At 41.5% G+C, this 27,528-nt stretch overlaps 3 protein-coding genes across 6 annotated transcripts; all 3 read left to right on the forward strand.

The window, feature by feature from the left end:
* The first annotated feature begins 13,381 nt into the window (after positions 1-13,381).
* Positions 13,382-17,063, forward strand: gpx9 (glutathione peroxidase 9). Of its 3 annotated transcripts, XM_077738426.1 has the most exons (6): positions 13,382-13,401; positions 15,621-15,718; positions 15,816-15,909; positions 16,337-16,467; positions 16,537-16,667; positions 16,762-17,063. In XM_077738426.1, the coding sequence occupies exons 3-6, from the start codon at positions 15,837-15,839 to the stop codon at positions 16,817-16,819; spliced, it is 393 nt and encodes a 130-aa protein (XP_077594552.1). In that variant the 5' UTR covers positions 13,382-13,401; positions 15,621-15,718; positions 15,816-15,836; the 3' UTR covers positions 16,820-17,063. The 3 variants fall into 3 exon arrangements, with proteins under 3 accessions (XP_077594552.1, XP_077594551.1, XP_077594550.1); XM_077738425.1 differs by lacking the exon at positions 13,382-13,401 and having other exon boundaries at positions 15,313-15,718; positions 16,837-17,063; XM_077738424.1 differs by lacking the exon at positions 13,382-13,401 and having other exon boundaries at positions 15,318-15,718.
* Positions 17,064-17,686: 623 nt separating this feature from the next.
* ndufb8 (NADH:ubiquinone oxidoreductase subunit B8) lies at positions 17,687-19,099 on the forward strand. The gene is made up of 5 exons (XM_077738423.1): positions 17,687-17,845; positions 18,037-18,163; positions 18,369-18,468; positions 18,555-18,710; positions 18,937-19,099. The coding sequence occupies exons 1-5, from the start codon at positions 17,755-17,757 to the stop codon at positions 19,027-19,029; spliced, it is 567 nt and encodes a 188-aa protein (XP_077594549.1). The 5' UTR covers positions 17,687-17,754; the 3' UTR covers positions 19,030-19,099.
* A 111-nt stretch (positions 19,100-19,210) lies between these two features.
* On the forward strand, positions 19,211-27,399 carry sec31b (SEC31 homolog B, COPII coat complex component). Of its 2 annotated transcripts, XM_077738421.1 has the most exons (27): positions 19,211-19,346; positions 19,788-19,880; positions 19,948-20,071; positions 20,158-20,353; positions 20,440-20,535; positions 20,627-20,767; positions 20,844-20,986; positions 21,060-21,159; positions 21,237-21,398; positions 21,488-21,640; positions 21,765-21,995; positions 22,084-22,158; positions 22,390-22,482; positions 22,570-22,687; positions 22,759-22,937; positions 23,031-23,157; positions 23,227-23,372; positions 23,481-23,654; positions 23,737-23,865; positions 24,349-24,532; positions 24,604-24,990; positions 25,126-25,164; positions 25,464-25,522; positions 25,668-25,793; positions 25,864-25,983; positions 26,170-26,241; positions 26,690-27,399. In XM_077738421.1, exons 2-27 carry the CDS (start codon positions 19,802-19,804, stop codon positions 26,867-26,869), a joined length of 3,633 nt encoding a protein of 1,210 aa, XP_077594547.1. In that variant the 5' UTR covers positions 19,211-19,346; positions 19,788-19,801; the 3' UTR covers positions 26,870-27,399. The 2 variants fall into 2 exon arrangements, with proteins under 2 accessions (XP_077594547.1, XP_077594548.1); XM_077738422.1 differs by lacking the exon at positions 25,126-25,164 and having other exon boundaries at positions 19,212-19,346.
* The last annotated feature ends 129 nt before the right edge of the window (positions 27,400-27,528 follow it).

The raw sequence follows: 27,528 nt of genomic DNA on the forward strand, positions 1-27,528 counted from the left end.
TCTGCAGCAAATGACATCCATTTTGGATGGATTATTTCTTTACGAATTGGCTACCCTTGACAACGCTAGATGTCGATTCCATTTTCAGTGAACGGGAAGTACACAGACTTTGATTTGAGTTTTTTTCTGTTTTTCCTGGGTAGGTTTTCTCATTGTGTTGAGCTTCCCGAAAAAGAAGCGAATGAAAAATCCTTAGACGACCTAACCGTGCGGCATTAGAGTGCTCTCCAATGTCTTTTCTATCAATCTCGCTTTCCTCTTCAAGGCGTGTGAGAAAAGCCAGCCAGTAAAGAGGGTTTAAAAATCGAAGCGTGGAAGGAGCCAGGAGAGTTTCTGGAGACAGATCGGGCAAGAAGGAGCCCCCATCCTAAAAACTCCACCGAGGTTAGGCGAGGACTGGAATATTCAGAGCGTGTTCTAGTTTGCAAAAATAAAGAAGGAAGAAGGGGAAGAGAGGACAACAGGTTTGTTCATTTGTTAATCCCCTAAAGCTCTCGCTACCTCTGATCTGTTCATCCTGTTCTCTCTCTTTCTCTCTCCACGAGATACATTCTCCCCTCCCTGCCTCACTACGATGAGATTTCCCCAGAGATGTTTTGACTCCACCCCAGATTCTTTTCTTTCTCCTTCACTTTTGGGGGGGCTGATTAGTAGTACTCATCTCTGTCAGTCAGGCCACGTTTGTACGATAGGATCTTCGGCAAAAGCGATGTCTTGCTGTTAGTTTAGTTCCAGGTTTACGTTGTGGAAAATCTGCATGTACAGGGGAAGGCAGAGGAAATCTTCAACTGTGTAGTTTTCATCAGTCTTGTCCACAAAATATTACATTATCTGTTCTTCGTCGATAGTTGACTTGACTCACGTATAGCGTTGACCGTGGTTAAGTCACGCAAGGTCGCTAGATGAGGGGCCAAACCTGTGCCACGGGGGCCTCTGAAAAATTCAAGGTCACCTCTTGACAAAGCGCAATCTGAAGCGTTGTTATAACAAGCCATACCGTGTTTCGCAACATTTGACGCACTTCCTCGCCACTCTGGAATGAGTACAGGCTAGAAAACAACACATGAAGTAACAATGCCTCTGTTTTATAGAACGAAGAGAAGACTGACTGACTGCCTCAATGTCTAACAACCCTAATAGATGCTAATGATCTAGCTTGATTGTGTAGGGTGCAGCTACAGTTGTCAAATTTACTTTCAAATAGGTTCACATGCGATATGATATAAAACTCAGTTATTTCAACCCACATCGGCCAGTGACAGTGACGTACGATCTGCGGCCGTCAGGCCAGCCGACATTGATCAGCTGGCTGTCCACAGCTACCAGCGAATCAATCATGTTTATCGATCGAGCCCATGTTGCAGGAAAATGTGTGTATAGTCGAGAATGGCCAGTATCCGTTGGTGTAAACAGGATATGATTTGAGTGTCGGCTTTAAAATGAGGTGCTGATTTGTAGGGCGCCCTAAACATGACATGAAAGAAAAACATTACATTGCAGCCATAATTTAGCACAGAAATGCAATATAACAAAGTTACAACTCAGTATTAGATTCTAATGATTTTTATATTGTACTTTTCCTGTTCTCTCAGTGGCAATGAGGGCAATCTACTCATAAAAATATGTATGTAACTCACAGTAAAGCTGCATCTCACGGATCAGCAAAATAAAAATCCCCCGTCATATTCAGTGATTTTCAGATTTGAAATGAACAGGCTCAAAAAGACTGTTCTTTGTTTTCTAAAAGCGGCATGAAGAACTTGAAGCGCACGTGACTGGAGCAAGGCCTTTACCAAGGTCTCTATACATTGGCTGCATGTGATGTATGCAGGTTATTATCCCTTACAAGGACACTCCATTTCACCATTAACACAAATTTCCTATGACCTACAAGCAAGGCCCTTCACAGCCAGAAGAACAGAAATTAGTCAAGTCCCCATTAAATCTGAGCACATCATTCATCGTCACATGCAAAAAAAAATAGGCATCCAATATCAACACAAGACATCCGGAGCGCTCTTTTCACTCATCCAAATCACATCTGAAGAGCTGCGTCTCCCAGATTTGGGGATAAAAAAAAGCCCACTCGCTATCACAACGTGATGAATGATAAATACTATTTTACTGGAACAACGGTGGAGGAAACAAAAACACAAAAAAAAAAATGATGCGATTTGGCTAGAGACTGCAAATTGCGATTATCTTGCCTCACGCCCAAAACAAATTAGAGCCAATACTTCTCTGGGCGCCTCCAGAGTGTGCAATGAGAGAGACGGAGTGGGAGAAAAGATAAAAACACCAGGATGAAAACACAAATGATAACTTGCTAGCGGGAGGGAAGCGCTCTGGAGATCTTCTCACGTATCTGTGGGAGGATAGGAAGGGAGAGTAATCAAGCACAAGGCCTTCAAAAACACAAGAGGGAGAATTACAAGACATTCTCCCTCCTGGAATGGGCCTTAGAAGAGAAGCATGTCGAAAAATATCCTGCATTCTTTCTGTGAACTGCCAGACGAAAGACTTGGGCGTGAGCCCGATCCCCTCCCGACAACACATAAACGCACATGTGTTCACGCGCATAGGTGTACGCGTACAAAAAGGCAGGTTACACATGAAAGGATGTGGACTGTGAGAGTGTGTGTGTGTGTCTTTTTATCAGGTGAGGGCCAAGTAGGGAGGGGGCGGCGCAAGATTTATCTGCTGCTGTCGGAAAACTTTGACCCCGGAGTTGTAAATCTGTCAAAGGAGTCTAGCCAGCCCGACAGGAAACACCAAGAGGAAAAGTGGGGGGAGGTGGTAAGGGGAAGGTGGCGATAGGGGGCGTTGAGGGGGAGCAAAAAAAGGCACACCCGGGGAAATCGGGGATTTTCAAATGGGCCACCTTTCCAAGTGTCCCTCCCGCCATGTTTACAATTCGGAAACCCAACTGTAGGCAATACCCACGCCCACCATTAGCCCGATACACGTTTCCATTCACAAAAGTTGAGTTGATTCAATCTGAGACTAAGAGCAAATATTATAAATAGTATGGAGAAAAACTACTATGCTATCTTAACATAACAGATTAGCGGTGACTAGTCAGAAACAGCCAAAACAACACAACATGACATTACTTGTTGACCAATCTACTGTCAAAAATATCCACTGGATCATCAATGAGGGTACATGGACAAGAACTGTATAGCATGAAAGCCTAGGGAAAAATCCTTGGTTTTAACAGTACACTGGCTAAATCTGATGGTCGTGTATTCAAACAATGGCTTGATACAACAAGGGTGATTGGGTTTGCATCATCAACTGCCGTGCATGGCATTTAAAATGGAAAGGAAACACCCCATTGACATCCCACGGTGGAAAGCCAGACTTCCAGTTCCAAACGATTTTACAGACAGCTCATTTTACATGGCAGGAATGGTCTCTCTATACTGCATGGGTGGCGTGTTATGACAGGCTGACACGACCCAGCATCTTTCTGTGCCAGCTGTGCGGGCCACTGTTACACATTGGTTGGAGGAAGAACAACATTTATGAGTGTGTCCTGGGAAACCAAAAGGCAGCATGGCAAAAAGTGGCATGTGGCCACCACTGTCTGCCCTGGGAAGAACTCAGTCAAACCATCTGGCCACAAGTACGCCTTTACATTTGTGAGACTGTGGGCGGTGATGAATGACATTCTACACGGTTAACAGATCTGCAGATCTTTCTGAAAATAAAAACAATTAGTGACCTAGACATTTTGGTGAAAAGTGGTGCTTTGCTGCCACCTTGTTTGGTTTTACGGTTTAAGGGGCACCAGCTATGGAGAATAGAAACTGAGCTTGACTACAAAGTCCAAAAACCTGTAAAGAATGGTCACACCAAAGATAATAAGAAAGTCTTAATGTCTTCTTTATTGCGTTTGCCTATGGATTCCATAAGGAAACATTACTAAATACAAATGAAGTTCCTTAACTAACTCAAACAGTAGCAGCAAAAAAATAATCTGTATATGGTTACATTTGCAAATACCAAACAACCCTCTATTGTTGTACACAACATGGCTTTAAATCTTCCATTGACTTGCAGTGAGCTCATCCGAGAGCAATTGTTCAACATTAACAGCCCACACCTTCACATTGCATCACCTAAATCCCCCTGACAAAAAGCCACCAGAAACAATGAAAATCCACCGTGTCACCGAGTTCATTGACAATTTACACCGGGACGCAAAGTGTCACGGCCTGGCGATGTTGTGCAAAAGTCCGACAAACAACGGCTGACCGTTTGTTTTTCCTTCACTCGGATTGACGGGCTGCCCGCTGACAAACAAGAAGGAGTGCGTGGCGGCATGGGTTAGTGCTGCCAGTGCGTGCGGTACACAGTACAGTTAGTGTGTTAATGACAAATAGAGAGGCTAAAGCGGGTCAGAGCTCAGCGAGACAGACATTCAATGTAGGAATTGTGCATGTACACTCACACAAATGCACACAGACACACACACTTCTCACATGACTGTGCATGAGGGATTTTCATGCTTTCCCTGACTGAAAGAGAGAAAGAGAGGTGTGAAGCCTCAGTCACGCGATGCCACTCAGTCTGGCCTGCTCTCTACAGTGGGTGTGTGTGTGTGTTCCTGTATGTGTGTGTAGCAAGTTAAAGTAGTGCATGACTGGAATCAAGGACCAATTCAACAATACCAACGCAGGAAATCCTAGTTGAAAAGAAAAAAAAAACACAATAGCCTATTTAACACTTGTCTACACGTGTCGAGTAAAAATGTAACATGTACTAGTATTTAAAAAATGAATTATTATTACACATTAAATTCAACCGTACTGCATTCCGCACCAACCGTATATATACATGTACATCTATGTATGTATATGTATATTTATATATGTATAGGTATATATAAATATGTATGTATAGGTATATATAAATATGTATGTATAGGTATATATAAATATGTATGTATAGGTATATATAAATATGTATGTATAGGTATATATTTGTATGTATAGGTATAGATATGTATGTATAGGTATATATATATGTATGTATAGGTATCTAAATAGGTATATATAAATATGTATGTACATAGGTATATATCTATGTATGTAAAGGTATATATATACATACATATTTATATACCTATATAGCTATTTATTTATTGACATGTTTTTTTACTGAACTTATTGATTACCTATCTATTTATGTCTAAAATGTCTTTTCCTGTATCTGTATTTTCACCCTCTTGCTACTGTGACAATAAAATGTCCTGTAATTGTTAAATGTATTTGATTATTAGATATAATTAATCTTTTAAACATGTTGACAGTACATATTAATATTACTGGAACTGAGACCTGACGACAGCATTTAATAGCGTCTATAAATTTGCAGAAGTAGAATTTCAATACCCCATTGAGCAAAGCAGCACTATTGTTTTTTTTTTCCTTTTTGGCAGCGGTTTTTATCCCGCGTAGGCGTGCGCACGAGTACATACATTGGCACGGGCCGAGCGTCTGAAATACAGAGGGCATTGAAGGCCACGTTTGGGGAACTTGTTATGGTAACAGATACATGTGCGCTTTCATACGAGAGGAAGTGAAAGCTGAAGGCTGCAGCTGTTGGCGTCTCTGCGGTCGGCGTGTGTGTCACCCGCAAAAGAACGGAAGTGAAGAGCAGAAATTGCTCATGTGCCACAAATATTGGGATCTGTGCATGACACTCTTCTGTTTTTTTTCTTTGGGTGGACACACGGGGCAGACAGCAAAAAAAAAAGAAGAAATTAGCTTGGTCTACTCATGAGTCATTTGCGCCCGTTAGGGTTTACCACTTCTCAAGGTCATAATAACTACCACTTACATTCAGATGACTTTGACTTCTATTTCAATAAAAATCTACATAGTTTAGCCCTGGAGCACTTCAAAAAATAAATACAAACACAGACATATTCAAAGGAGGATTTGTGGTGGAATATATTTCATATATTTCTCTTCTACAGATACTGTAAACACTTGTATTTGTTTTTGAAGTTGTACTGTCAATTGTCATGTTATGTGCTGTGAATTTAAGTGAGGTAAAAAATCTAAATAAAGGAGATTTAGTTACAGTTTGACTGAGAATAAAAATAATTAAAACACATACATACACAGACAAGGAATTTTGCTACTACCAAACTGCAATTAAATCAAGGATTACTAAAGTTCAAAATCTGTGGGTTCTGCAAAGCATTTAGGTGAATGTGATTGTAGACAAAAAGAAAACAAATGTCCACGCTAGCATGCTCACGAAAAAAAACACACACACAACATAGACTAGCTGGATGGAGGTTGATTTTGGCTTGAACCCAAATACCCTGGCAATTCACGACCACATGTTCCCCCCCATCTCACAGACTCCCACTCTTAAGCCCTTAGCTCCACTATGAAATCAACTTTGGGGCCAGCAGGAAATGAGAGATCTCCACAGGAGATAAAGGGGGAGGAGGAGAAGGCAGGGAGAAAAAAAAAAGAACCAAATTTTCACTTTTGGCATGCTTGATAAATGTCCGTCTTGCTTGTTTCACCATCCTTGATAAATGTCCAGTTTTCTTGTTGTTCTTCCCCAGCTGGCAAAGCCAAGAAGGTAGACGAGTAAACAGAGGTGGGTGACTCCAGTCATGTGACCTGAGTGGAGTCAGACATAAATCGGCCAATTTTTACAAGTTGGAAACTATCGCTTCTTCCTCAAAACTTTGCTTGTCGGCAATTTGGAAGGAGTTGTTACATTCGAGCAGATATTAATTTGCAGTCATCCATGTTTATCTCAAAATTCAGTGGTAATGAATGTCATCCTTACCTTTGGTTAGGTTATCAGTCCCAACTATGGATCGTTAAAAAATATTAGTTTCATTGGACAAATTCAATAGTGATGGTTCTGTGCGAGTCTATCAGTTATTCTTGAGTACTTTTTGACAAGACTCAGTTATCTAGTTAGTGTTTATCAACAATTAAGAGTGGGACCTGGAGATGTATTTACAACTTGAACATTCGGGACTAACTCCCACTTTTGCTGGCAAATTCCAGGTAAGAGCGGGAGATATGTTCAGTATCTTTCCCGTAACTTGTTAACCGTGGTGGTCCCCCGTTGTAATTTCCGTGTACATGCTAGCATGTCCAGCCGCGGAAAAGTGAGGATCCGTTCTAGTGGAGGGGAGGGAGAAGAAAACGTAGGGGCCTCGCTTAATGGCTTTTTAAATTTCCACCCAGTGAGTGACTTACAACTTTGGAGGAGAACAGCTGTTCCTGATTTGGGGAACAAAGAGGAGGGGAGTGAAGGCAGCGATCTGAGAGACTGGACTGGCCTCTTCTTTAATGGCCTTAAATCTGCTTGTGTGTGTATGTGGGTGGGTGTGTGGGTATGTTATGTGTGTGAGTGCCTGTGGTCATCTTTCATGCGCTGACTCTGCTGTGTAATCTTGCCTATGTGTGTGTTTGTGCACGTGTGCTTTGGAGGGCAACAGGATACAAGTCTACAGCCATAGATTACTGCCACAGAGCGAGCGTAGACTTATGGCCAAGCGACAGCGAAGGTCAACTCATTTGGGGATGAAACGAGGCAGAGAGAGAGAGAAGGGGAAATAAGAGAGAGGGCTTGCGCAAAAGTGCCAGATTTAGTGCAGCCGAGGGGAGGGGCCAATGGGGAGATGAGGAGAGAAGAGATTAAGGCCATCCGAGCATTGAAAAATCTAACGTCGGCCAGGTGGAAAAAGTCCAAGTTGTTTTGATTCAAGGAAAGCGGGGCTACGAGGCGGCAAGTTTAAACGCCGTCTGGCCGACTTTTTGGAGTCTAACCTTTTATGGCCCAGTTCCATCTCCTGAAATACTGCGGCTTGACCCCACCCAGTGCGCTCACACGCACTCATTTAGGGGTTTTTCATAGGCTTGCAGTCATTTCCGGGAGGGTAACCTTAACTATTTGCTTGTTCAGACCTTGAAGCCATTGTGGTCACTCGATACAGGGGGGTCTTGCTGGATGAAAACGTTCTGTTCCTGGTCTGGTCTTACCCAAATTTGTATGTACGCACCCGCCATTGGCTCAAGTCATTATTACTGTAACGAAGAAAAACACATAGATGGACTCCGAATTGAACGTCGCCATTGGGCTATGACTTTTGAGATGCTAAATATGAATGATACATTAATACAGAATATCTCCAAATTGTATGTGGGCAGACATGATAAGAGTTTATCCCAAAATAATTTGAGATGAAAAACATTACATCTAATAATCGTAATTTAGGCTCATCAACAATGGACAAAATCTACCTAAGAAAAGATTGGAGATTAGAAATCTTCATGAGAGCAAGATGGAGACATACAACCTGGTTTGTTGTGTTTCGTCATGAATTTGCCAGCCAACACCCTGCAAGTATCAAAGACTGGAAGGACTGTACTTGGAATATATTGTACAATTAACTTTGTACATAGAAAAAACACCATTGACCAACGTCTAGCACTTTCCAAAATGGAGCCCTTATCCCGCCAATTGAAAAAGCTGTGGCCAATTAAAATCCCTTGGCCTGAAACATGTCCATGAAAGTCACACACATAGACGCACACACCCTACGCTTGGTTTCCTGCCGCTGCCTTTCCTCTGAGGCCCCCGTGCAGTGGCGCAGCCTTGTAAAACACAGCAGGTCACCATCACGTGACTGAGGTCTAGGACACTCCGGAGTTGGGTGTCACAGAACACATGGGCCGGGCCATTATGGAATCCAGCCACAGTGACGAGGGACGTAGAGCACGAAACGGCAGAAAGTCCAAAACAAAAGACAATTGAATTTCAGCAAGTCTTGAAAGATTGCAGTACAACAACAGCAACTCTTCTGAAAACTGACTGAGATTATGGCCTATAATCCCTCCTTTCATGGTGACAAAAAGAACACAACGTGTTCTTGTAAGAAATTTGCATATACGATACACAAAACCAAGAGTTAAATCACATTAGTGAGTAGAGCATGATATCCTTTGCATGCGTTCTGCACACATTTTCAATTCTGGGATGGCACTTGGCAGAGCGCAGACCTCAACTAAATCTGTACAATTCTAATTTGAGCCAGCACGTATTAACAATTGTTCCGCACACAAAACGTATTAGCCATTTTTCCAATTAAAAAGATTTAATTCCTTTGGGGTAGAAAAAAAACTACTAAAACACTGTCCACCACAGCAATGAAAAATCCTACCTTCTTCGGGTAAGCCTCCTGCGAAATGGGATTAAAACAGTTTTGTGTTTTTATAGTTTATTTGTAGGTCATTTAGTGCACATTCTTTTGGTTGAATAAAGTATGACATGACACTGAGATGTCTGTAATGTTCCGTCAGCTCATTGAGTGATCACACTCTTCTTTTCTTTCTCGACAGCTCCTCTTTTATTGGAGCTGACATGCATATGGCACCCACTCATCCTGGTAGCACTCAAAGAAAAAGTAGGGCGATAACACGTAAGCATTAGCTTTTAAGGTGTTTTGTGGGAACTAACTTTGTTTCTGTTTGTGACTGTGAAAATGTGGCTATTATATAACTTATTATTGGGGCAGAGAAGCTCTTTTTTATATATTTTTGAGGCCCAATTAATCTAGTTCTTAATCTGCAATGTCTGTAAATAATGACTAATACACATTTGGGTAAATGTAATGCTTGCAATACAATGTTAATCTCTTGTGACCTCCTAAAATTCAACTAAGTTGTCAGATATGTTCATGCAAACAAACTGCTATAAAAAGCTTAAGACTACTAAATATTGAATAATTTATTGGATTTTGAATGACAGCCCTGTTATGTTGAATGAGGAATCCATTGCCTATTTCAGAATACTGGAAAGGACATAAAATGATAGCATACATTTTGAGGATGTTAAAAATGAAAACCTTTTTGCTACAATTCAATAGACATTGTACTGCTTTTGTGTTCACCACCAAAATACAACATGTGAGGGTTTTAAAAAAAATCTAGTGGGTCAGGTAACTTGTATGTCATTTCAGAACGGCATTTGCAGGTGTCATTGAAGCCCCCCTACGAAGGTCACGGCCTGTCCTTTCAATGTAAATGCGGTTACTCATATGTGTCACGCATGTCCTCTTTCTAGTATGCATCAGTTTGTCAGGATGAAGTCTGTCAATGTCAAACTGGTGATGGTGAGGTGTCCTTTGCAAATACCTCAGTCCCGGCGTCCGCCTCCTCCTCTCGCTTCATCTTGTTCATCCCACATGTCACATCATATTTTTTCAGGCAGCCCCTGTAAAAGGGCAGGGGCTGGGTGAATTGATGTGGGTCGCTTACATGAGCACGGCCGGGGCAAGGGCAGCACACTTAAGCGCACACTGTGGGAGGGGGGGAAGAATAGGTGAACAAAGAGGATGAGCTTGTCCTTCATGCAAAAAAAAATGTCTATGCTTAAAGAAAAGACACTTAAACATGTTGCCTTCATAGAAAAGCACAACTAGGGCAACCTTGCAGTTTCTTGTTCTCTCAGTCAAATGAGGACACACTGTGCAAGGCCGACCTCTATTGGTTAATTTAACACACTGTTCAATGTGATACCCAATGTTTGATTGAGGGGAACAAAATATATGTCAACATGAAAGATATATTTTCTAAGAAATTGAATGCTTTTTTAACCCTTTGTTGCCTACCTGGCACCCAAAATAGGGACTTTTTGGTGTATGATGACCACTGGATTTCGAATTGTACGTATTTTGTTGAACGACGTTCTGTAAAAATGTAATCAGGCTCAAACAGCTAAATAAGATAAACTGGAGATACTCCTATTGTCTTGGTGTGTATTGGGGTTATTCACATTTGTACCTTGGTTTGCCTTCTGGTGATCATATCTTGATTTCACCTTACCTGTCTATCAATTGGGTTCTTTTCATATCACACACCTGTTCCTCGATGTCTTGTCTATTTAAGCATCCAAAGTTTATACCTGACTTATATTCACTCAACTGACATTTTGGAGTCTATCTGAAATTGTCTCAAAAAGAGATTCAGCACTCTATACCATCATGTGATTATTTGGCAAGACTCCAAATGTATTCACCTACTGAAAAAGCATTTTCAAAGCAGCCTAGTATTCCATGAACTATCCTGCTTGGCTTTTCTCATGTCTAATTGGTTAATGGAGAGAAGAAGGAGTTTGTGTTAAGGGGAAATCCCATGTGCCTGGCAGGCCTGCTCCATGCCTACTGGACTGGAACTGGGCCAAAATACAGTACAGTCCACTCGGGACTGGAGAAGATCCAAGATGGATGCCTCCAGGGCCGCACCACTGCGAAATGCAAACTATCCGAGATGGAAGAGGCCAGACTGGTCGTTTTGTGTTCGTTTTTTAAGCACTTTTTGATGTCTCGTGGCCAGAAATGGATCGTTGTGTGACGTCGGTGGCAAATTCCACAAGTAGCGCGGCAGCTTGCGCTTTTAGCAAAAGTACGAACGCAGGAGTCCTCTTTAGAGATGGTGTTTTTGAAGCTCAGTGATCCACAATGCCTTCTTGACGTCCCCGAGGAAAGGGGAAAAACACACCCAGGGCAGATGGAGAGAGGGGGTAGAAAGTATGGACAGGGTGCTCGCTCTTAATATAGATTTGTCTGTACAAAAGGTCAAAATTGGAAGTGGGTAGACGGATGTCTTTTTACTTGCAGGCATGGTTATGGTCCAATAAGTTGACTACATTTCAGTATGTCTGGTTCCTTTGACTCAAGCTATCAGGTAACATTTTCACTTGGAATATATCCGACTGCACCGGCTCAACAATTTGCCAGATTTCTTATTTATGTCACCAAAAGTCCATTGAAATATAATCCCTAACTGATGAAACTGAACTGTAGTGACTATTTTTCATTCCCTCGTAAAGTGGTGCAATAAGAAAACGTCTTCTTGCATATGAAAATCCGACCGCAGTCTGCAAAAGAAAAGTTGAGGCTGGCAGAAGACAGAAGACGGCAATATGAGGCTCAGTGTTGCACCATCACTCGGCTTTGGTCAGATAGTCTCGCCGCCATCTTAAAAAGTTACTTCTCATTCTCTGACGTGAATACATTAAGTCGAGAAAGAACATAGGAGGGATGTTTCTCTGTATCAGAGCATCAGCTGGTACTATGATGACACAGAGGTCAAAAGATTGAGCAAAGGACAGCACCCAAACGTCAAAGGACTGTTGCAGAAAAGGAGGGAAAAGCCAAGAAGACGTCTCAAGAGGCTGGGCGCGGATAAGATATGAAAAAAAAAGAATCTTGCGTAACAGGATATTGCATAATGTGTCCCACTTCTTTACCACGTCACTCTCGGATGCACGTTAGTACCCCACGCGAGAAGGCATAACGGGGATTTAGTGGTGTGGGGGTATAGAGTGTTCTGTCTCTGAGCAGAAGATGTGGAGTGACGGAAGTAGTCGACCAATAGGGTGACTTTGCCACGCAACAGAGGGGGGTTTCCATGTATGTGTGTGCGTGTGATGGTGGGTGGGCAAGTGTGGCCCGTACTGGTATTTCTGCCCTGTCACATCGTGTTAGTAAGCAGCCATGCATAACATAGCACTCTGCACACAAACACTGTAGATAGCAAAAGGACATCCAAAGCAAATGAACATCAACTTCCCTCCCACTCATCCATTCATTCATCCGTCAATACTGCATCCCATAATAATCTACTCCATCATCTACGACTTTTCTACCCGTAGGGAATCGTGTCAATTGAATTCATCATTTGAGGGATTAACGTCATTAAGAAACTGGGAGGGGGAAAAAACATTTCTGGCCATAATATTGATCCCCCTTTAGGCATATTAAGTTTTTTTTTTAAATTACACCAGAGTGTTGGATTTCACGTCTATTTACACAAGTGAGGATACAGTACAGACAATTGAGTATAGTTCTAGAGTACCATTGAGATAAGGTCCAGTTTGATTATAATTAAGACACTATTGGAAGCATTTTTTTTAACAGTGTGAACATGAATATTTTATGAAAATGCATTGATCCATCTGATGCATATTTTTGCATTGCATGTATCATTGCTGACAGCACTAGTACAAAAACAAAGTAAAGTAAGTATCTCTCAGTCACAATAACAAAATATCTAACCTACACCTTAAAACATGTCACTTACATACGAGTAAAATGTCTCAAAATCGTCAATTCTACTCCACACAAGTAGTTAAAAAATACACTATTTAGATAACTCTAACCCTTAAAAAAAGTTTTCCCAGGAAAAAAATTCCATGCACTCAGTAAAAAAAATCTTACAGGATAATTTTAGAGAAATGTACACTGTTATGCCATATAATTGGAGGTTTTTCCCTCTCACAGACACCGACCATTAAGATATGTATGAGTGGGCAGAGAGGGAACTGTTTAGTGTCGACTTGGAGAAGCAGGTAGGCAGCCTCTTAATGTCTCATTCAAGCTGGAAGCAAAATATATGCAAGCGGGGGAGCAAGAGAGAGAGAAAGTGGGGGGAGAAACACCTCTGGATCAATCCCACCTTCTCCCGCACGTCGCCGAGAAAGAAGGCGACGACACATGACCTACATTTGCTTTTTTGAGGCGGGCGGGGAAAATGCGAGCAAAAGAAAGACGGGCAAATTGTAGAAGGCATTATGGATTAGACTATAGGCAGAGTGTGTGATTTTCAAGTCAAAAAAATGCAGAGACAAAGGGGAAAGTTGGACGCTAATCCGCATCCTCCTGTTTATATAACACACATCTTCTATTCTATTCCATGCACTTCAAAGCTTTGCCAATCTGCATATATGATGCAGCCAGGGAACAGCAGGAGGTGTGTGTCTAAGTGAGTGTGTACTTATGAGAAGTACGTTTGAAGAATCCTAAGCTTCTCTGGAGTGTGTTTAGGTGACTTTGGATGTATGTCTTCTGTTAAGAGAGTCGAAAGTAAAGCAATAAATGAGCTAATTTGTCAAGAAATGATACGTTGGTCCTTCTTGAGACGTCGCTATTGTTGGCCATCATGTTGGTATTTGGTCTAAAATGTTTTCAGACCTCTGGAGCCTCACTGAACTGAAGTCTGGTGGGATTTCCTGGTTCTACAAGTAATCTGGCAAATTTGCCAAGCATAACCATGCTCAACTTTTTCCTTTTTCTTCCACAAAAGAAAAAAATATTTGGAAAAAGATCCGTCCATGATAATTCCACTGCGAACTGAAGTTGGAGGCATATCATACATAAGCCGATGTTCTTGGCACCATGTTTTGATCAAAACAGGAAATATCTTCTTAAGAGAAAGTCCTTTAAACACAGATGTTACACGGAGCAACAGGCGAAGAATAACAATTTACTTAATGGACTCGCTAAACGGCGAGCCAAGACAAGTTGCCAAGAAGCATTGTTTGCTGATTGTGTCCGTTCTCTTTTGCTCTTCTTCAAAGACACACAAAGTGAGGAGGTTTGGTGGGCCAAGCCTTAAGGCCTGGTGCAATATTTTTCTTGAGAAATTGAGGGAGACAGTAAGAAAGGCACTGGCAATATGTCACTGTAAATGCTGCCGTCGCAAAGCACGCCCTGTGGCGGTGGAAGGCGAAGGAGAAGAAGAAGTGGGGGAGGGAGTGCACGTCATGGTGTGATGAGGACTGACGTCTCTACACTTGAGGGACGACACGGAGAGCTGAACTACTGGATGTCTTGAGGGTAGCACAATGAACATATGATTTGCAACAACAAAAATGTAGTTATTCCTTCCACAAAATGTCCCTGTGTGGAGTTTGCATGATTTAACCATCTTCTAAGATAAAATAAAAATATGTACTCAGTATTAAATCTTTGCCTGACTAGTACAACACACAAAGTCAATAATATATAATTGTACTTACTGTAGTCATGTCCTTTGTGAAAACAATGTGATTAAAGTGTTTTAGACCGGGTTACTTCATTCATTTTCATTCTACTGTATCTTAATATTTTGACTTTTTCTTAAAAAAGCACAAGTTTAAATGCAGTATATTTCTTTTTTTAACAATTCACAAGATCCATAAATAATTCCCAGACAGAAAATAACATTGGGTTTAGGTTGAAGCATTGTAATAAAGATGGTATTCTCATTCTAATTTGTTATATTTGCTATGTACTGCTAGCTTTCATTTAAAAAGAAAAGTGCATCAGCGCCCACATGTGTCTAAAAAGGCTGGGTGCAACAGAAACATGGCTGATGATTTTGGTAATTAAATATCATGACAATGGATTTACACTTACAACAAGATTAGTCCAAGTCAGGGGTGTACAAACTACTTATTATTGACCTATACCAAATAATGAACATTAGCTGAAGAACAGAAGCTGAAGTTCCGCCTTGCATCCTTGGACTTGGGTTGGGCACCTTTGGTCTAAGTAATTTCCCAGGCCTGTTGTTAGCAGATTCCAGCATCCTATTCTTCTTCCCGAACAAATAACCAATGCCCTGCTCTCTCACCTCTGACCACAGGAACAATGAATTCAGTCACGCCGAACAATTGCTGACCCATGTGCTTGTTCCATTGAATGGGACGGATAGTTGTTTAGCAAACGAGCTCGGCGTACTCTTGAACATTTTTCAGACGCTAAAAAAGCAGCATGTCGAATAAATCGGTCTATGATTTCTCTGCAGAAACCCTGGAGGGAGCGATGGCACCACTCGCAAACTTCCAGGGTAAGGTTCTTCTTGTCGTCAATGTGGCCACCTTCTGAGGGTCAACTATAGAGGAGGTAAAATTCCACACCACTCTACATTTCTTTCCACTCATATGGACTATTGAATTTCTATCAAAACCATGTGGCCTGTTTCCCTAACGTTGTTCTTCAGTATCATCGACTGAATGCACTCATGGATATGTTTGGTGATGACAACTTCTCAGTGCTGGGCTTCTCCTGCAACCAATTTGGCCTTCAATCTCCTGGTGGGTCCGCAGATTCGATAGGATATTTTGTGAAACTTTGATCCGGTTGACATCTTGGACAGTCTTTTGTTCTGGACTCGACTTTCCATTATCTTCTGTCCTGTTCTGTTAAAATCTAAATTCAAGACCAGTCTTCCTCTGTGGATTTTGCATGTTCTCCCTTTGCCTACGAAGGTTTTCTCCGGGTACCAGTTTCCTCCCAAAAACATGCATACTAGACTGAACACTCTCACATTTCTATACTGTATGGATTATATTTGATACATACATTTTGACCATTGGAGTCTTTTTCCCGATACATAGATACACATGATTGAAATGTATGACAAATCATAGAGTACATTTTAGAGTGGTTTTATTCTGAAGGACCATTAAATGAATTTATATATGTTGTACATACCTGTATTTGTGGTTCTTTTTTTTTTAGAGGGGAATCATGAAACTTTAAAAATCCTCAAGTACGTTCGACCTGGACAAGGATTTGTACCAAAGTTTCCCATTTTTGGTAAGGTCGAAGTTAATGGAGTTAATGAAGAGCCCCTGTTTACATACCTAAAGGTAAACACAAAAATAGTTTAGTTATAAAATCCAAGCTATATTCATTTGTCATATCATATCATATCACAGGAATCTTTACCCTTTGTAAACCCTGTCATTGGTGACATGAAGAAATTCTATTGGACACCAATCACAGTCAATGATATTCGGTGGAATTTTGAAAAGTTTCTCATCACATCAGAGGGCAAGCCCTTTAGTCGGTAAAGTTTTTATCCAACTAATATGCTGTAAACCATTTTATTGATCAATCATGAGGCAGGTTTATCACAGTGATTTCCATTCCTTTATTTACAGGTACGAACTTCACTGTCCAATTGATAAGGTTGAAAAGGACATAGCGGGGCTTCTGTAATGGATTCTTCTTGGCAGTTTTTCAGCGGTGGCAGCATGACGGTCCCTCGGTAAAAGCATGATGCCCCTGAGTTGGATCCGATGAAGAAGAGGAACAAGACTCAGAGCAACAGTGCATTCACTCTGGGATTGAAGTCCTCTTCGCCACCAATAATAATGTAAAATCGTAACACCTCGAAATATTAATGAATGAATGGAAGCTGTCCTGAAAATGACTACTCAGTAAATAAAGCTATTTGTTCCTATTGGTAGGTTGTCATATTTGGATACCCGATAAACGTTTTGGGGGGGGTTTGTTATCACAAATTACTCATATTCCTTTAAATAGGGTCATTGGTGGGGAATATCTTACCTCTTCAAACTTGTTGCTTGAATGGCATTTGCTCTCCACGGTTCACATTCCTCCATTTTGTTAACAGGCTGTTTTCGCCATTAATAGTTTTATTTCATTTCATTTTCTGAAACACTTCTGAACCAACTCACTTGTTAATTAATAAAATCACAAGAATAACATTGTCAAGCACGGATGACTTTGTATGCATCTATAAATGGGTTGAAAACGAGTATTAAAAGCACATACAGTATATCGGTTATCGAAATTAGCAACCGCTCGAGAAATACACAGGTGTAGCTAATGTATAACACATTACCATTCCTCACTGTAACACAATTTCGATTTATTTTGAGTAGGACTTTTCCCCTCACATAAAACAAGTTAAAACAGAGACTTTACACTTTACGACATCACATTAAATGTAACACGACCATAATTGAAAACGATACATTAACAAAAATTAACAATATATAATTGGATGGTTAATCTGCACCTTATTCTCGTGGGGCGCCGGAAAAAGGACGCGCATGCGCATTTGATTCCCAAAGGGCGACTGTAATTTTTGTCGCGCATGCGTATTTCGTCTTCATCAGCCAGTAAACATGGCTGTCGTTGCTTTCCGACAATGGACCCAAGCCCTCTCAAAAGGGCGAGTTTCGGGAATTTCGGCTCTTCTTTCCGGAGCTAGGTCAGGTAAGTTAAGGAAGAACAACCCCTGTTTATATTTATTTAGTGCAATGAAATAAATGTGTTTTGTGGCCCGCTTTGGGACCCAAACTAATATAACCTTGACATGCTAGCCTTAGCATTGTTAGCGTCATAATATTATGAAGAATGAGTTCTTTCTGTTTTTATTTAGTTTCTCAATATTTCTATTTCCACAGCATCTGGTATTTCAAAAGCTGATCTACCTGGGCCATACCCAAAAACTCCAGAGGAAAGAGCTGCTGCTGCTAAGAAGTACAATATGAGGGTTGAAGACTATGAGCCCTATCCAGACAATGGAGAAGGGTACGGTTTTATTGCCATAATACTTAATATGGTGAAGTTATATTCGTATGTGTATGTCCAAGTGGATTGTCATAGTATTTTTGATACTACATGGTTATAAAGTACAATGTTTACTTGATGTTTGCTTTTTGTCTGTTCAGCTCTAAAACTGCATATAATATGGACACATTTCACTGGATATCGCTGTTGTTTTTGTGTTTTGCAGTTTTGGTGATTATCCCAAGCTTCCAGATAGATCTCAGCATGAAAGAGATCCCTGGTATGAATGGGACCACCCTGATTTGAGGAGAAATCATGGAGAGCCTGTAAGTCAATAATATATAGATATATGACATATTTTCTCCTTTGTTAATTACAGTTCAGATGTAATTGTTTTTGTCCCTCTTTTTAGCTACATTGGCATTTTGACATGTACACCAGAACCCGTGTTGATACATCTCCCACCCCTGTGTCCTGGAACTCCATGTGCAAACAGCTATTTGGTTTCATTGGGTTTATGTTGTTCATGTTCTACCTTGGGGAGAAATTTCCAAGTTACCAGCCTGTGGTAAGTAAAAAAATCACAAAATGTTTTCTTGACTATATTGTTCATCCTTACAACATAATTGCATGTTTCTTATCTTTTACCAGAATATCAATTGAATTAGTAATTTCCCATTTCAATGTTCTTCACCCAGGTTATGAATTTCAAAATTTGTATTGAAGCAACACCATGAAAATATTCCCAAATCTAATTTCCATTTTCCTTGACACATATATTTGTCTTCTTTCAGGGACCTAAACAATATCCCTACAACAACTTGTATTTGGAGAATGGTGGAGATCCTGAAAAAGTCCCAGAAGAAGTCAAGAATTATGAAATTTGAATGCTAGCATTCAATTCTATAACTGTATATAAATATTTCTGTCAAGAATAAAAAATATCTGCCGAAATTAGCTTGTACTAGTGCCACTTAACATACTAGTAAAATTATGGGAGATATGTCATGTCTCTAAAAACCTCTTTGTAAAAAAGAAACATAATTAAATGATATTTTGCACGGTTTATCGTTTGGTAACACACTTGCCAAGTCGGCTACCGTAGCGGAGTGACAAGACGGAAACATTCGGGCGAACTATTAGCTCGGCTGCGGCTAACGTCAGCCCAGTGGTTTTGAGCTATTCGGCTGTCATATAGCCTGTTGTAAGTTCATATCAAATCAAATGTCTGTATTTTGTTTTGTGGTGTTTAGCTTTTTAGTGCTATATGTCGCATATTCTTGTCGCAAAATGTAGCAAAAAGGGTGTTGGCTTTGTCATTAGCCGAGTAGTGGTTCAGTTTTTCCGTAGAATTACGCATGTTAGCTAACTAAGCGTAATAGCGTCCACTATCATGTGAAATATGTTGAAGTTTTACTGTTGTAATGGTGATAATATTTATAAATATTTCTCCGGAGAATGACAGAAAAGCTTATTATGGTGTGCGAAGCTAGTGCTAATCCACTAGCGCGGATTTTGACATGATATACTGCCGTGGATGCGATGTTTTATGCTGCATTTTCTTTTATAAGATGTAAACATTTACTACCCTGTGATCCACTATTAAGAAAATGCCTATTTACAAGTTTGACTATTTATTATAAAGGTTTATAGAGCAAGATGAGGCTGAAAGAGATCCAAAGGACTGCTCAGCAGGCTTGGAGCCCACCTGGGCACCATCCTATCTGCCTGGCATTGGGTATATATTGATATATAAATAAAATCTTTGGGGGGAAAAATAATTGACAGTGATTTCTCTTCAACAGGTACATCGGCGCAGCAGCTCGATGCATCTTTTAACACCACCGCTGCACTGGAAATATTTGAATTGGATTTTACCGATCCTTCTCTAGACATGAAGCTCAAAGGGTCCTTGTGCACCACCAACAGGTAAAGTGGAATGACTATAAAAATGATCATTTTTGGCGAGATTTCCCAAAGAATGAGCCATAATGACTTATTATGGGTTTCCACAGGCTGCACAGTCTGGTGTGGGCAAATTTCGGGACCAACGAAGACGCTACAGGAGGAAGGCTGGTGGCGGGCAGTGAAAATGGCGCATTAACTGTTTATAACACGGATGCTATCTTAAATTCGGATGCCGAGGCTGTGATTGGACAGTACAACAAACATACAGGGCCCGTAAGGGCGCTGGATTTGAACCCTTTTCAGGTTGTTGTTTTTTTCAAAATGTAGAAATATGTCTTGGAGGTGCTCATTTTATGTATGTAAATAAAGTTTTTCTGTCTTCCCAACAGAGCAATCTCCTTGCATCGGGAGCTAATGATTCTGAGATATACATTTGGGATCTGAACAATTTAGGTAATCCAATGACGCCAGGAGCAAAAGCACAGGTGAAAATCTCATTCAGATGTGTTTATAGATACCCTTTTGTATTTTAAGATTGCTAACCTATGCGCTTGTCAATACTACTTCTGTTTTCAGCCTGCTGAAGACATCAGTGTGGTGTCATGGAACCGGCAAGTGCAGCACATCTTGGCCTCAGCCAACCCCAGCGGCAAAGCAGTCGTGTGGGATCTGAGGAAGAATGAGCCTATCATTAAAATCAGCGACCACAGTAATCGGGTGTGTGGCCCTCTCAAATGTGAAAGCCCAATACAGCTCTCTCCGAAAACATATGAAATGAGTCCTGTATTTCTAGATGCACTGTTCAGGAATGGTGTGGCATCCAGATGTGGCTACACAGTTAGTACTGGCTTCCGAGGATGACCGCTTACCAGTCATTCAAATGTGGGACCTCCGTTTTGCCACATCTCCTCTTAATGTGCTTGAGAATCACACACGGTAAGGCAGAAAGTGTTGTTTATTTTTTTTTATTTTACTTATCAGAAGACTGAACATTTATATTTTCCCAAAGGGGGATTCTGTCCATCTCCTGGAGCCAAGCTGACTCGGAGCTCTTATTGAGCAGCGCTAAGGATAACCGCATTCTCTGTTGGAATCCAAACACTGGCGAGGTATGCGAACCTACATCACCTGTTTTATTTTTTGAGCCGGTATACTCAATAAATTGTTTATTTTTGTCCACCTCCAGGTCATCTACGAGCTCCCCACAACAAACCAATGGTGTTTTGACGTCCAGTGGTGTCCTCGGAATCCCGCTCTGCTCTCTGCAGCTTCGTTCGATGGCAGAATTACAGTTTATTCTGTGATGGGTGGGAGCTTAAAGGCTGAGCAGCAAAGTACAGCTGATCAGGTAGAAACTCCATTCCACAGTGTGGGCCAGAGTTCTGCCCATATAATACCAAACAAAATTTGATAACCCTTCCCAAAAATTTATATCAGATATCATCTTCATTTGATACGCTGGATCCCTTCGGAACGGGCCAAACTCTCCCTCCTTTGCAAGTTCCTCAGTCTACAGCACAGGACACCATCGTTCCTCCTCTAAAAAAGCCACCCAAGTGGGTGCGCAGGCCAGTGGGGGCCTCCTTTGGCGTAAGTGGGAAATTTCCTTGGTTGCAGTCTTAAGACAGACACAGAAGACATTGTAGACCTAGTTAAGAAAAACTGGAGCCACAGAAATGTGTTCCTTCCTGACACCATGTTTTTTCTGCCTCAGTTTGGCGGAAAGCTGATTGCTTTTGAGAATCCCAAAGTGGGACCAGTGCAGACCCCGCAACCGGTCCCCAGGCAGGTGTTCATCAGCCAAGTGACTACTGAGACAGAGTTTCTGCAACGATCCAAGGAGCTGCAAGTAGCACTGCAGTCGGGTTCTTTCAACAGCTACTGCCAAAACAAGATCCAGAACGCCAAGACTGAGGCTGAGCAGGACATCTGGAAGTTCTTATTGGTAGAGAATGCATGTCCTAGTGATTTGGAGATGTTAGGAGATGGTACTTTTTGAAATTAAATTGCCACCTTTTGTGGTTTTTAAACAGGTGAATTTTGAAGATGAAGCTCGCATCAAATTCCTAAGACTTTTGGGTTTTAGTAAAGATGAACTGGAGATTAAGGTATGCAGATAGAAATTGCAGTATGTTACAGGTTTATTCCAAAGGGTTAGAATGTTAAGAAAAATAATGTACTTTTGCTATTGTAGAAGACACAAAAGTGTTTGAAATGTAAATACTAATTGAATTAATTTTCTTCAAATGGCCTACAAAATATTTTGTTTAGTTTGTGAATTTGTTGGCAGACATATTGTATGTGAATACATTCAATTGTTAATAAGCATAATCCAATAGATTTCTAAATGTCTGGGAAAGACGTTCCAACCCAATGGACACGCTGTGGATGCTGAGGATCTGGCTAAAAAGATGTTACAGCTCTCTACTGAGGTTTGTTAACTCATTCTGCAGTTTTGCTTGAACCTCCAAAAAAAATCTGACAAATGCATTCTTCAATTTTTGGGTTTTTTTTTTCAGCGTTCTGAAGAAGCTGCCGTGGACGGTGACACCACAACATCAGGCTGTGTTTCCCCAGCGGACTTTTTCAACCAGAATCCCAAAGAAATCTCCAACTTTCAAATCCCCGTTTCATGTGGTAAACAAAATCAAACATTGTGACCACAACAAATAAAGTCAACATGGCTGACGTGAAAATTTCTTTATCAGACACGGACGGCTTGATAAGCCAGGCGCTACTAGTGGGCAACTTTGAGGGCGCCGTGGATTTGTGTCTGAGCGACGGTCGCTACGCCGAAGCCATCTTGCTGTCCATAAGTGGTGGGGAGGAGCTGCTTAAAAAGACCCAGCAGAAATACTTGAGCAAGCAGAAAAACAGCATTTCCATGGTGAGACACACACAAAAAACCTGGGTTAGAATCCACATTTTGTCCAGACATTTAAGACACTTGAATTAAAGTAACAATGTTGCTTTTCCACAGCTCATATCGTCAGTAGTTACGCAGAATTGGAGAGACATTGTGCAAAGCTGTGAGCTGGATAACTGGAAAGAAGCACTTGCCGCTCTCTTGACCTACGCTCACCCTGAAGAATTCGCCAAGCTGTGCGGTAAGCTAGTAAGCTAAGGCAACCATGAGCCAAATGGCTCTCGAGGCTTTATCTTGTATATCTTGGCAGATACCCTGGGAAGCCGCTTGGAGACGGAAGGGACGGAGAAACGTTGCCTGCAGGCTTGCTTGTGTTACATCTGTTCAGGGAACTTAGAGAGATTGGTGGAGTGCTGGGCTGTGCATAGAGACTGCTCCTCGCCTCTTGGCTTGGAGGTATATACAAATATATGTTTCAAAATGGAAGAAAAAATGAGTGTTTTGGGGGTGCAATAACCATAATGTATTGTTGTACTCATCAAAGTGTGTTCTTCATTTTGTCAGGATCTGGTGGAAAAGGTCATGATGCTACGCAAATCCATAGAACGCCTCCGCAACAGCGAGGTGGCGGTGCAAAGCCCGGTACTGGCCGAGAAGTTGACGTCCTACGCCGGCATCCTGGCCGCAGAGGGCAGCCTGGTTGCTGCCATGTCGTATCTGCCAGAAAACAATGATCAAGTCAGATTTAGTCCTGGTTTCCGTCACCTAAAAGTTAGATGCTCTCTTGCTCATATGTTGGTTTGTTTTTTTTCCTCACCAGCCGGGGATCACTATGCTGAGAAACAGACTGTTCCATGCTCAAGGAGAAGCTGTCAGCCCACAGCTGCCTCCAAGCCCGGCTAAGCCCAATGCTTCTTCTCATGCACCTCTACAGAAAGCACAGATCATGGTAGGGACGATATGGTGCTCGGACGTTTGGTCGCTGGTCAAATGGTGACAGAAAGTTTACTGTTCAAACCAGCTCTCAAAATTAGATTCATGAGAGAGAGTTTAATATCTAAATATCCACTCTTATCAACAGTACTTAGATATTAAACAGTACTTAGATATTAAACAGTACTTAGATATTAAACAATACTTAGATAGTAAACAATACTTAGATAGTAAACAGTACTTAGATATTAAACAGTACTTAGATATTAAACAGTACTTAGATATTAAACAGTACTTAGATATTGAACAATACTTAGATAGTAAACAGTACTTATATATTAAACAGTACGTAGATATTAAACAGTACTTGGTTATTAAACAGTACTTGGTTATTAAACAGTACTTGGTTATTAAACAGTACTTAAATATTAAACAGTACTTAGATATGAAACAGCACTTGGATATTAAACAGTAATTATAATTCTCTCCTCAAATTCAGGATCAATACCAGCCCTCCCCTCCTCATTCCCATCATCATCCTCAGCAACAGCAGCAGCCTCCGCCCCCCATGCCTACATCAGCGCTATTCCAGCCTCAGGTTGCCCCTAATAGCTCTGTACCAGGCCTGCCCCCTTCTTCTCATGTGCAGCCCCCTTACCCACAACATCCACCTACAGTTCCAGGTATGGCCCAGACTCGGTTCTCCTTCCACATTTTGAAATCAATATGTTTGAATTTGTTTGTTTCTTTGGAGGCTTTGCTCCACATCAGCCATTCCAGCCGTCCCCCATGGGCGGACCTTCGGCCTTCTCCCCTCCAGGTCCCCCCAGCATGCCAGCTGCCAACCTATCGGGACCTCCACTCCAGCACCCGTCCTCCGCCCCCGGTGGTCTGCCCCCCATGCCCAGCCCCGGCGTCCCCTTGACGGGGTTCATGCCTTCGACCTCCATGCCTTCGGGTCCCATGCCATCTAGCGGCCAACCGGGAGCCCCCGTCCCCATGTACCCCGGGGGACTCCACAACCAAGGTCCCATGCCAACTGCTCCCTTTGCCCCTCTGGGGTCAGGTTACCCACAAGGGGGCCCCGGCGCTCCCGGGGCAAAGCCATACGCGGCCCCGGCTGTCGCTCCTCCGCCTACAGGTTGGTGCTTTGTCATTCGCTTCTTCTTCTATGTTTTTTTTTTTTTGGCGCTCGACATGACCTCGTAAAGAAAGTGCTACGCATCATTAGCGATGCTAACGTTACATTCAGTTGTTTTCCTCATGTGAATTGCAGGATTCTTTCCCTGGCTGCAAAACCAGTTTGAACTTGAAGGTGACAGAGTTAGAAATGCTTTGTGGGAAACCCAGAAATATAGTTATTCGCTCTGAACTAATATTCTTGACTAGCTTTAGGAGAAATGCTCTATTTTGCTGGACAGTAGGGTTGATGCTTCTCGCTTTTGCTGCTGAAATATCTCAATAGAAAACATTAGGTAGGATTAAGCATTTAGAAGCATCTGCTGGGTGATTAGCAAACAGGTGCTCAATTCAGTGCAGCTTATTTAATGCTTGATTTATTTATTTTTTGTTCCCCTTTTACTCCTTATACAGTTCTCTTTTTTTCTGCTTTAGCCTCCCACGAAGGTTGGAATGACCCGCCGGCAGTACGAAGTGGACCCCGGAAGAAGAAGGTATATCAAAAAAGAACTAATTGTTCTCATTAATATTTCAATATAATTTTTAGAAAAGCAAAGCTAAACTCCCTGATGTTGCCACTAGGTGGGAGCAAAATATTTGTCCTTATTCACCATCACTCAGCTTCACTTTCCTTAACAGGTCCCTGAAAACTACACTCCACCAACACCTATCACCGCCCCCGTGATGGGTTACCCAGGGGATGCCCCTCAGATGCACAACCATGCCCAAGTACCCCCCGGAGCACCCCAAGAGCCCAGCGTGCAGGTCGGTGTTAGTGTTATGGCAAGCCTATGCACAAATCCCATCTGACTTTGCATTTTGTCCTGGCTTCAAGCTTCTTCAGCAGCTCCCAGCAGAACGTGTGGAGCAGAAGGAGATCCCTGCCGAACACATGGTGCTCAAATCCACCTTTGACAGTCTGGTACAGCGTTGCCAGCTAGCAGCAGGAGACCCGGTGAGTCTTTTTAGGAGAATTAGGAGTAATGAGCCTTGGAATGGCCTTATATTTATTTCCCGTGAACATTTAATTGAGATATTGCTGTGGTTATTCAATGCAATTTGTCTATTTCAAATGGGAATGATTGAGAATACAAAATGAAGTCATGATACCATTTTACATGTGTAAAACTGTCTTTTATAGCAAACAAAAAGGAAGCTGGATGATGCAGCTAAACGGTTGGGATGCCTCTACGACAGGCTAAGGGAGCAGTCGGTAAGGAAATATTCTTAAACTTAACCATGGACTCGTTTTTCGAGTAATCAAAGTAAACATGAATTATAAAAGCAGCACTTAAAATACAGTCAACAAAACTAATATCTACTTACATGTTTTTAGCAGACATGCTATATTTTGACTAGCATCCATAAAAGGTTAAGTTCCCTTATATTACAATAATAGTCTCCTCATTAGCTGCCAACCATCCCACTTTAAATAGATTGGATGTCTATTTACAGCAATGTGTAACAAAGCCATGATAGCAATTGAAATACTAGCTAAAAAATGAATATATTTAATAGGAAATAGCATTTGGAATGACTATAGGTTGGGCCACTATTAAATGCAGTTTCAAGTCGCCCACTAGTTAATCTTCAACCAGCGTTAGTCGTTATTTTGTGGCTTAACTCCTTTTTAACGGGCGTCGTCGGCAACCTCTCCTCAGCTCTCTCCCAACATTCTGAGCGGCCTGCACGAAATCGGCCGTTGCGTTGCCACCCAGAATTACCAACGCGGCCTGGAGGTCCACACCATGGTGGTGAGCAGCAGCAACTTCAGCGAGATCTCCGCCTTCATGCCCATCCTCAAAGTAGTCATGACCATCGCCAACAAGTTGAGCGTTTAAGCCACACGGCCTCCGACGACTGTTTCATGAAAAATATTTATTTCGTGATTTTTCATAGACTTAATCCCACCCTCCTCCTCAAAAGATGGATTAAATGAATGTATCCTATCAGTCTTTATGGCACAAACTTAACACAAGCAAAATAATGGTGGTTTTGTCATTGGTGGGTTGTTTTATATCAAATCAACAAGCAAAACAAATTCAAAAGGACAAACGTGATGTGAGAGAGTCAGTAAATGTGGATGATTTTTCCTAAATTGTGCCATTTTTTTCTTTTCCAATCCTTTCAGCCTAATTGTTAGCAATGCATGAATGGCGAGCGTATTCATTTGCTGCTTAAAATTCCGCGTCTTCTCCATTCGTACAGTAGTAGGTGGCATTTTAGGAAACATCAAGTATATATACTCCCTCCCCATTGCGAGTGCGTGCTCATTTTTTGTTGCACAAATGTTTATACAGTACAATCTATGTCAGCTATTTAACTTGTAAGATTTTTCCTTCCCCTTTTCAAATAAAATGTACCTTCAATATCAAGGCTCTGATTCATGTTCTTTTACAGCAAGGAGTAGGGAACTTATGGCTCGAGAGCCACTTGTGGCTCTTTTGATAGGTGGATCTGGGTCTCCTAGGTCGCTAAACTGTGAACTAAAATATAGAAA

This window comes from Stigmatopora nigra, chromosome 18 (assembly GCF_051989575.1).
Source record: "Stigmatopora nigra isolate UIUO_SnigA chromosome 18, RoL_Snig_1.1, whole genome shotgun sequence".
Taxonomy (NCBI): domain Eukaryota; kingdom Metazoa; phylum Chordata; class Actinopteri; order Syngnathiformes; family Syngnathidae; genus Stigmatopora; species Stigmatopora nigra.